This window comes from Anomalospiza imberbis, chromosome Z (assembly GCF_031753505.1).
Source record: "Anomalospiza imberbis isolate Cuckoo-Finch-1a 21T00152 chromosome Z, ASM3175350v1, whole genome shotgun sequence".
Lineage (NCBI taxonomy): Eukaryota > Metazoa > Chordata > Aves > Passeriformes > Viduidae > Anomalospiza > Anomalospiza imberbis.
The window spans coordinates 64298642-64309131 of record NC_089721.1 but is presented as its reverse complement, the minus strand read 5'-3'; the positions used below and the strand labels follow the sequence as shown (position 1 = coordinate 64309131).

General features: G+C 36.8%; 1 protein-coding gene across 1 annotated transcript; it reads right to left on the bottom strand.

Moving 5' to 3' along the window:
• Positions 1-1598: 1598 nt before the first annotated feature.
• On the bottom strand, positions 1599-3525 carry DIRAS2 (DIRAS family GTPase 2). The gene has a single exon (XM_068175717.1). It carries the CDS (start codon positions 3463-3465, stop codon positions 2866-2868), a length of 600 nt encoding a protein of 199 aa, XP_068031818.1. The 5' UTR covers positions 3466-3525; the 3' UTR covers positions 1599-2865.
• Positions 3526-10490: the final 6965 nt, after the last annotated feature.

Sequence of the window (10490 nt, the reverse complement as noted above, 5' to 3'; positions counted from 1 at the left end):
TCAGCTGGGAACTAAAGGAATATGGTCCTCAAGCCTAACATTGGCAGCTACTTATTTCCATCTTTGTTATACAATTATTCTATTCTTGCTATGAGGCACATTCAAAAAAAAAAAGAAAAAAAAAAGAAAAAAAAAACCAAACCAAAACAAAACAAAACAAAAAACAAAACAAAACCAAACAACAACAAAAAAAAAACACAAGTCCAGGGCTGAATTTCAGCCTGTAATATATTTGCAGTCAGTACATTTTAAGTAATTTAGATCCCCTATATTGTACTTCTGCGAAATATTTTACTATGTAAATAATTCATCCAGTTCAAGCAATAATGTTAAAAGGGTCTATATATAGCTTTTATTTTTCTCTTTGAGATTCTGTCATAATTCTATGCTGGCTGCTAAGGCATGTGCCACACATGATGACCTTTGACACTGGTGTGTTAGCATCTGAGGACAACTCTCTGCTTTTGACCTCTGTGAGTGACCCATTATGCCCTAAGGTTGATATTATTTTTTTGATTTTCCAGCTTCATCTGTGGAATCCATTGCTGTGATGTTGAGCATCATCAGCAAATTTTTTTACAAATAGTAAATGTATAAACATTTATAAAATCTTAAAACATAGTGCTTTTAAATGTTTAGCGTCCCTGATCTGGAAATATCTTTTGATCTATTGACAGATTGTCAAGAAAGATACACTTGGCGGTACAGGTTAAACCAGGCTTCTTTAAGTGTTTCAGGAACTATTTAAGACTGTGAAGAGACAGTCTGACAAAACACAGAATGAGCACTGGACTGTGACAGAGGAGATTTGCTTTTGTTCCTTGGTCGGTCACTATACTGCTGGACAATCTATGTGCAATTGTTTCCTCTCTCTGTGCCTCACTTTCACCACCTGAGAAGTTAAGAAAATGATGTTGTCATTTTTGCAAAGTGCTTTGAGATTTATGAAGAAAGAGTGTTGTGTAAGAGCCTGAAATTTACTGTTAATGAAGAACATTAGCTTTTCCATGCTCTTTCCAGTTTTCTCTTCTTAACGCAATAAAATAAACAAAAAATTATTGTCTCTTTGAAATCAGTAGGAGTTTCACATTCAATTCTACTTGTGCCAGCATTTCTTCTGACTGCATGACAGAAGTTGTGCTCCTCTCTAGACAGTGCTAGTAGCAATTCCTGTGTATGCTATTACTCTACCTCTGAAATACCTGCACATTTGCTAGAAAGGTGGAAGATAAGCAAGCAATAACTTTGAAGGGAACAAGGCAGCAAATTTTAATGCAAACACTGCATTTGAACATCCCCTGGAAGATATTTATAATGCACTAACATGCAGGTTAATAATCATAATACTTGACTTCATTTTCCCATGTTTCTTGACAAAAACATTTACTAAAAATATGGTAGGCTTTTTTTATTGGTTCAAAGAAGTTCGTAAGTTACAAATTGAGACTTACACAATTTTAATGTGTCCTTTAAAAATTGTATGTGCTTATGTTACCTTAGATGGCCTTTGTCATCATTAGGATACATACTTCAGTCATTCATATTAGTTTTTTAAAAGGCTTTGGACAGACATCCAGGAAAACTTACAATTTTTACTCTTTTTCCCCTTTCAAAGGTTTTGAGAAGAGCAGTTCCTCCTGACAGGATGTTTTATACAATGTGTTTTCTGTTCTGAACTTTGTATTGCATTATAACACAGTCCTGACTGCAGAATATTCCAGATTCTATAGTGCTTATCCCAGAAAACCCTCATTTTAGAGACTCTTGTGGGCACTGACTTCAGATATGTATTTGGTTCTATAAATAGTCACAGCAGTTCAAATCATGAGATTAAATGGCAAATATAAAATACTTCAGACAATATAAAGGCAATAGATTTCATAGGGCATGAGCATAAACCCTTCTAACTGAAATATAGTAATGTAAAAAAGTATCAGTCAGCTAATATGATAATTTGTATATTATGCCAACCCCACTCCAAGGGTACCACCAGTTCAAAAGACATTCCATTCATTTACTAACCACACCATGTGTTCATTTAATTGGCAGCAGCATTAGAACTAAGTCTCTCCCACAGAGACTTTCATAGGCAACTACCCACTCAGTTCTCTCTGGGGAAGCTTTCTGGTTTTATATGTACACCATTACATCTGGCATTCTCCACAAATAAATGTCTGTTCTTCTGAAATATATTTGGGCCAGAAACTCAGGTCATCCTTGAAACAATGAGCCCAGAAAAGATGATCTCCAACTGTCTTAGAGGGATTGGTTTTTCCACAACCTTCAGTTAAAATACTGCATCATGCTAGAAAGTAGCATGCTGGGGGGATAGAGACAGTATCTGTCCCTTTTAAGTGCCATCCCCACACGTCCTTTTACTGTGCAATAGGTCATTTATTCAGGTGATCCAAGACTGTCTTATGCACATCCTCCCATCAGTCAATAATTAAAATGGCACGGAATTGTTCATCCACAGCTTTCTTGAAGGAAATGTTTAACACCATCCAGCATGTATTTGTATGTTCTAGGTTTCTTCACTACCATTTCATTGTTTTTCTTCTGATATTATACATTGTTTTCTCTTGCAATTATATGCAAATGCAGATATTATAAATTACAAAACACGGTATTCTGGGACATCTTTTGTTTTCTTCCCGATTTGCTTTAATTGATCGTGAGAGTACACATATTTTTATTTCTCTGGGTTTTTTTCATAGCAATCACAGTACCTCATTTTTTAAATTTCCAAGTATTTATTTTAAAACAGATACTAATAAATAGCATCTTGCATGGTTGTTTGCTGTCTATGGGCTTACATGTGTATTGTCAGTTGATCCTTCATAGCTGATTCCTTACAGTGCAATTTCACATCACCACACATTTTCCTTTCAGTTTCTCCTTCCTTTTCTGTTGCTTGCTTTTTTTGCCATCAATTTGCAAACTCACAGTCCTGCGTTTCTCCAGGTTTAGCAATTCTTGGAATAACTCCTTCACATTGTGGTTCGTCTTGGCAGAGGTCTCCATGAAGGCACATTTCCACTTCTTAGCCGTGGCTTCTCCTTCACTGCTTTCTACCTCTCGATTTTGGTTCTCATCATTTTTATTCCCCACCAGCATAATTGGAATGCTTTCTATGTCTCCTTTAATCTGACATATTTGTTCATAGATTGGCTTGAGTTCCTCCAAGGACTGTCGGCTGGTGATAGAGTAAACCAAAATAAAAGCATGTCCTTTAGAAATAGAGAGACGTTGCATGGCTGGAAACTGATGGCTCCCTGTGGTGTCAGTTATCTGCAAAGTGCATATGCTCTTATCACAGCTGATCACCTGCCTATAGGTGTCTTCAATGGTAGGGATGTAGCTCTCCCTGAAAGTACCCTTCACAAATCTCAAGACCAAAGAACTTTTTCCCACTCCTCCAGCTCCAAACACAACAACCCTATAATCATTGCTTTGCTCAGGCATGTTTCTCTGTGTGTCACTTGCTCAGCTAGGGAAAAAACCTAGGAGAGAAAACAACAAAAACAAGGAGACAGACATTAATACAGGTACAAGTGTGGAGTGCATGCTGTGATACCTTTCACAGTAAGAGAAATAAATGTAATGTAAGTGATGGCATACTAATTGTACTAGTTCAATAAGACTTTCAGGGGGTTACAGAATTATTTATTTCAGTAGTAAATTAGGGTTTGCAATCCAGTCTGGACTGATATTAAAATACCAACTTTGTGGCTTCACAGCTGATTTTTAATTAACAACGTGTGTTTCAGTATTTTTCCTACTGGACTGATATTCACAAAACTAAAAAGTTGCATCTGGGAATTTCAACAAGGCCTTGACCTGAACAAATTGTAAAAAGGGAATTATTTTTCTATATCTTAAATAGGTCTAAAATAATAGTTGCAATTGATCACTGTACAGGTGTATGACAGTAAATTACTCTGAAAATTCCAGCTCTTCAGTAGTTAAGGAATTTATCCCCACTATGACTGGACTACAGCTCTAAATGACAACTAAGATGTATTTGTGGATTATTCAGCAATAGCACTTATTGACCTTTGTTTTTAACTCCATGGGAGTTAAAACACACTTCAGTGTGTTTTGCCACTGGCATTTCAGGTCAAAGAGTACATTTTGATGAACTCAGATTTCTCATATTCAGACTGCCCTTTATTCCAATATTGGTCTTGCAGCAGATGATATTTGACACAAGACTGGCTATACTTATCAGAGAGGTTCTGCAGACATATTCAAAACACTTTTAGTTGCTTGTATTGCCAAGGTTGGCAAGGACATACGTCAAAGTTCACAAAATTCTGTGGTTCCCATAGTCAATTCCCCCTGACAAAACCCATTTGTGTGTGTATAGTAGGACCACAAATATGGAAAAAAATTTTAAATAATCTAAATGGTAAAATATTCACATGTTTACAAGCAGTAGATGTTTTAGAATTAATTTAAATAAAATGAAGATTAGTTTTTCCTCCCAGTAGAGGAGGCTCAATAGGTACACAGCACATCAATACATACAGTCCTTTTATATTTAGTGGGATTTAAGCAAATAATCACTTTAAAAATGAACACTAAAAAGTGAAGAAAGCATAGGGCATTGTGACTTTTCAGAGCAAATTGATATATATAAGGGGTACATGTGGAAAAAAATGCAAAATTTGCTACACCTGTATTTGTTCTGAAGAAAATGGGCAGTCTTTATAGGGAACTTTGGCCAAGTGCCTTAATGGCACCAAGTGATTAAATTTGCCTTTGTAATTTTGCCTGGGTAGAAATAAATCTAGAACAACCCAAAGAATTTCTTTCCTTTTGAAAGCAAGCCTCCAAGCTTCAATGAAGCAGAAGGAGTCACTGCATTGCAGGGGGTGATTGTAAGTTACCTTTTACCTGTCTAGCAGCAAGACAATACTGGTGCTTCAGAGGTGTGGATCTTAGTGGACCTCCCATGCTCTTATTCCAGTTGCAAGCTCATGCCAAATTTTCTGTTTCTGCATTTTGATGCTGTTGCTCATTATGCCAGTTAGGTTTAAGCTATGGGAATGCATGCTGCACTAGTGTCTTCAATTTGTTGTTCAAGCATATCCTGATGCAGTTATCTTTCTTGTACAGCGCATGCTATAGTGTCCTAATTCTAATGTCTGAGTAAGCTGAAAACATCTGTCCTTACATAATCTCTTGGATGAAGGAGTTGTACTTCCTCATCTGCCGTACCATAGGCAGAATAACCAGTGCAACTGGGGATGCTGATCCTGAGGCAAAGTGCAGAGCTGCCACAGCTCTGTCTATCCAGCCTGGCTTCAGGCAGAAGGCAGCTTCACCCCTTCAACCTCTCCTGTGCTACATTCACTGTCACTCTGAGAGGCTTGCTTAAATATAGGAAAGATTGATAAATAAGAGTGTTCATCCTGAGGCACTGAAGCAAAATTGTTTTTCTGACAGCAGAATTCAAGGAATGGAAAGAAAAGGTCGCCTCAGAAAAAATGCTCATGTATTTGTTTATAGAAGATGTAAAACCCTCTGAGGAACAAAGGAAATGAGTGAGCAGCTCATTATGTTAAAAAAAGAGAGGGAAAAGCATAGCTGGAAAAAAAAATGAGAAGAAGTTAGCATAATGCTGTTCCTCTAAGAATAAATCTGTACGTAAGAACTGCAGACATGCAAATTTGGAACAGTCTTAGAGCTTGCAGTTGTGGATGACTGCACAGAATGAGTTACCATAAGATTTATAGTTTAATAATTTCTTGTAAGTAAAAAGGCAAGAGAGCAATGTCTGCAAGTTCCACTTCAGAAGCAGCTTAAGCATTGCACAGTCATACTATATGTAGCCTAGGAACTAAAGGACAAGGAGAAAAAATACATTATGAAGACTTTTACTAAGAAAATCAGTGAAATATGGAGGAGAGAAATAAAATTTTAAAAGCTAGCTGAGTGTACTACTGCTCTATTACACTGTATGCTGTAAACATACTCAGAAATCTCAAAGAAAACTGACACATATGGTAGCCCAAAAGATAGAACAACTTGAAATGGAGCACTTAATGGCCTGAAGTATTAAGCATAAATGAAAATTCTAAGGGGTCCTGAAATAGCATGGTATCAATCTTCAAAACATAGCAAGTCATTGCAAAGATGGAGAGTGTAGTGGAAAAAAAGAGGTTATGTTCTTTCTGTGTAGAAGAGATTCACAATAGACAATAGGAAAACTTCAGAGTGGTAAGAATAGCGGATCTAACGTGTAGGGAGATTTTGCAGATATTCTTTAGAAATTACCATAGTATCAAAGGATAATTCCAGCTGGCAGAGATCTGAGTAGGTTTCTGGTCCAGACTGCTCATCACAGCTGGGTCAGTCATGACACCAGAGAAGGTTGTTCTATCCTGTATAGATGTGAAATCCCCAGTCTTTCTCACACTCTCTCTGAGAAACAAACTCCAATACAAAATTACCATCAGGATGATTTTTTCCCTCTTATACCTAATCTAAGGTACTCTCTCAACCCCTACTTGTTGTGTCTCCTCCCAGCATCTTACTCTTGTGAAGAGTGTAACTCCACCTTTCTTATGGTTTTTCTGTAGGTGCTGAGGGCTACACTTTGGTGTCCCTTGAACTTTGTCTTCCGCAGGCTGAACCGGCCCTGGTCCCTCAGCCTGCAGAGCAGGACAGCGCCGCAGCTTTGGACACCTCGGTGCCCTCATCTGCACTTGCTCCAGTTTGTCGGCGTGTTTCCCCGGCCAGGCGTGCCCAAACCGGACAGACCACATTGCTGCTGTCCCGTGAGTGCTGAGAAGAGGGGGATTATCACCTGCCTCGGCCGGCTGGCCATGCTCCTGTTCACACAGACCAGGGCACAGGGGGGGCTTCCTGCAGCCGGGGCCACTGCTGCCCATGACCATGACCAGCAGCACCAGGACCTTCTCTATAGAGCTGTTTCTCTCCAGTCAGGGTGACTGCAGAGGAGCAGCAACCTCAGTCGATGGTTGGTCTGTGAGTCCTGAAAATCCTCAGTTTTGCCAAAATAAAAATTACAGATTTTTATACATTTTTTTCTGCTCAGGAACTAAAAGAAAAGAAAAAAAAAAACCTAAAAAAAAAAAAAAAAACCCAAAAAAACCCAAAAACCACCCCACCACTAAATCACAACCACCACCAAAAAAAAAAAAAAAAATCACCAAAAAAAAACCCCAAACTCCTCATGTAAGTCTTTATGGTCACATTGGAGAAAGAATTCCCCAAATGTTTTTTATAACTTTTTTGTGTTCTCTGTGTGGATCTGGTCACAGAATCTCCTGCAGTGACAATCATTCTATATGAATGTGGTGCACTTGCACACAAGTGTTCATTTGTTAATGTTTTTCATAACACCCTATTACCTTAATGATGTTTCTTTGTCTTAAAATGTGTTAACTGAAAAACACAGGAGGACAAAATGAAGTATGGCATTATTTAATCTGCTTATGGCATATGGCCAACGAGGATATGGAAAAATTAAAGAATTCTGACTATTCAGATGTACAAGATAATTTCTGATTCAGAAAACCAGTCTTTCATAATCTGCACAGAAAAAAATATTTGCTTTTTACATGTTAGAATGGACTTATTCTGTAATGAAGCCTCCTTTGCTGCTTTTTCTACTTTCACAAACTACAACAGTGAAAACTTATCATCATCCTCTAAAGTGTCAGTTTATCAACACTGCCCTTACTTGAAAAGCCAAAGCAATTTTCGTAACATACATTCATACCCTTCATTTTGAAATGTCTGGTTGCAAAGGTCAGCAAAACAGTGATTCTGTACCTGTGCTGACTTAGCTATGTCTTCTGCAGGTACTCTGCTAGCACAAGGCTGGAGCTGCTCTAGTTCAGCTGCTGCAGGTGAGCTTGATGGGCATACCACTGCCTCCAGTTTAAGCTCAGGTGCAGACTTTTATGTTAGCCTGCATGCTCTCCCTAAATATTTTTGATATGCCAGGTGAAGAATTGAAAAGTTTTTCTTATAGAAGGATACAGTACAAGGTCGGAGTAATTATGACATAAAATCACTTATTTTATTATATAGTGGGAAAAAAATGCATTTTAAATTGTTTAAATAAAATACCTTATGTTACAGATTATGCTTTTCATAGTTTAAACTCCTAATGTTCTTCAGCTGATAAATTATTTACATGTGAGTATATTAGCATTAACTAAATCAATGTCACTGATCCTGTATTTAACCACTGGATCTCCAGAGTTCTCTCTTATCTTTACTGGGTTTTTCATAGTCTAACTTCTTTGTCAAATGTGTTTATGACTTGCCTGCTGTGTTGGTATTTAAGTTATAGATAGCATATGCAATAACAGTCAAAAGGTATAGGAAGGCTGAAAAATAACTTCTGAAAACTGATCTAGTTGAATATCTACCCTCAGAGCAATATGAAATTAGAATCTCACAGCTGGTGAACTCTTTCAGTTTACCTTTGAAAATATGCACAGAAAAGAAATTAACCTATCTCCAATGTTTCCAGTCTTGGGTTTGGTTGCAAAATATATTCACCATGTTGCATTATTAGACTACATGAAATGACACAAATTGTAAGTTTAGTTGATATTTTTTTACTATATTATAACTTTTAGTGTAGCATTCATTTTACAAAACAGTGTGACATTGCCTTTGCTTTCTGGAGTCAGAGGGTTTGATTGCATCTGAACTGATCCAGTTTCTTGAGGTCTTATGATGTCCTGCTGAGATGTCAGTCTGATACAAAATTCAGCAATTGTCAGATGCTGTGTATTAATTACCTGAATTTTTTTTTCCTCAGGTAAAACCATGGATTTTTTTTTTTCTTTTTTCAGGTCAGTCATGGATTTTTTTTTTTTCTTTTTTTTTCTTTTTTTTCAGCTCACGGCAATGTCTCTGTTTATGTTGTCATTGTTATTGTGAAAAAACAATAAAGTACAGGCAATGCATTTAGTTCAAAACCTTGCCTCAATTTAAATTAACAGTCCATGAGGCTATTCAGTGATGACACCCTATACAAAAATAAAGATGCAAGGTGAAGAATGTAGCTGTAGATAAGATGGATTTCAGCAGGACTGTAAGATCAATGTCCTTTGCCCAATATCAAAGGTGAAAGATGTCGCATTGTTTATATAAAAGAGAGAAAGAGCTCTGCAAGGAACTTTTTCTTGTTGTGCCTATAAAGTGACATTTCTCAGGGAGTATTTTGACTGCTATCTGCTAATGAATATACACTTTAAGAATGGGGACTTTCCTACTGCAATGCAATTAAATCTTTTAATGTAAGACTTGCTTTTTCATTCTATTCCTTCCCTTGTCTTCTTTGGTCTTCTCAAGTCAATGGAAAGTTGAACACATATGAAGACCAAATGATAACTGTTAAAACAACTTTTTCCTACAACATGGGGTTCTAATCCAAATGGAAAGAGCTTTTTAATTCTCATGTGAAACAAAATGTTCTTTGAAAGTTTGCTTCTTGATGATCAGCTAGTCTAAATCACTTTTTTTTTCCACTGCATAAATGCAGTAGCACTTTTTATTTATGTTGTTCTTAACTACGGTTGGAGAGAAAAGCATTTATAGCTTTTCTTTCCAGCTACAGAAAGATCACCAGAGAGATTTCCTTAGAAAAATGACATCTTCTTCATGAAAAGTACTGTGTTATAAACCTGCTGATTTTATCTGACACATTTTCCTTATTGTAAAATTGCTTGATTATCTGAAAGTAAGGGACAAAATCAGACATTTTTATTATTTGATGTACTCATAGAAAGCAAAAATTCAAACTAAAAATTCAATTAATTTAAACCAAAATAGATTTCATTTTATAGCTAGGTTCTCTAGAATGTTGAAAACATTTGAATTTGCATGGAAAATTAGTAATTTAGAATCTTTAAACTGAAATTAGCATTACAAAGTCTTTCAGAGAGTTCCTTAAGAGGTTTTGTGGGTTTCCTTCATGATCCTGGCCTAACATAGTAGAGAAATAGAAAGGTCAGGAGGCTTTCAGATAAGTCTGTTGCAGTTTTTTTCTGTATTTACAGTACACTATTATCTAAAGAGAATCTTTATGTAAAGGAGGTAGAAGCCAGCCTCTGTGCTGTCCTGTAGTCACAGGTGCTGTGCTCTGCTTTGGCAAATTGTCATATTGCCATCACACTTATGTCGAAAATCTCATTCCTAAAACAATGCCTTTTTAAAATTGTTTGAAACCCTATGAAACCCTTGGTAAAAGAAAGAAATCCCACATGCATAATTGTCACTGTAAAAAAATCTTTACTTGTTCTTTGGCTAACATACGGCCAGAAGATGTTGTGGCAGAAATAGTTTTGCTAAGCAGGAAAGAACTGGAAAAAAGAAAGGGGAGACAAATATACAATGTTTCCTGTAGGAACAACAGATAGCAAGGATTTTTTGGAACTAGGCTTAACTAAAGTGGCATTGCTTGTTGAAGAAGGTAGGACTGGTGGCAGAAAAATGAA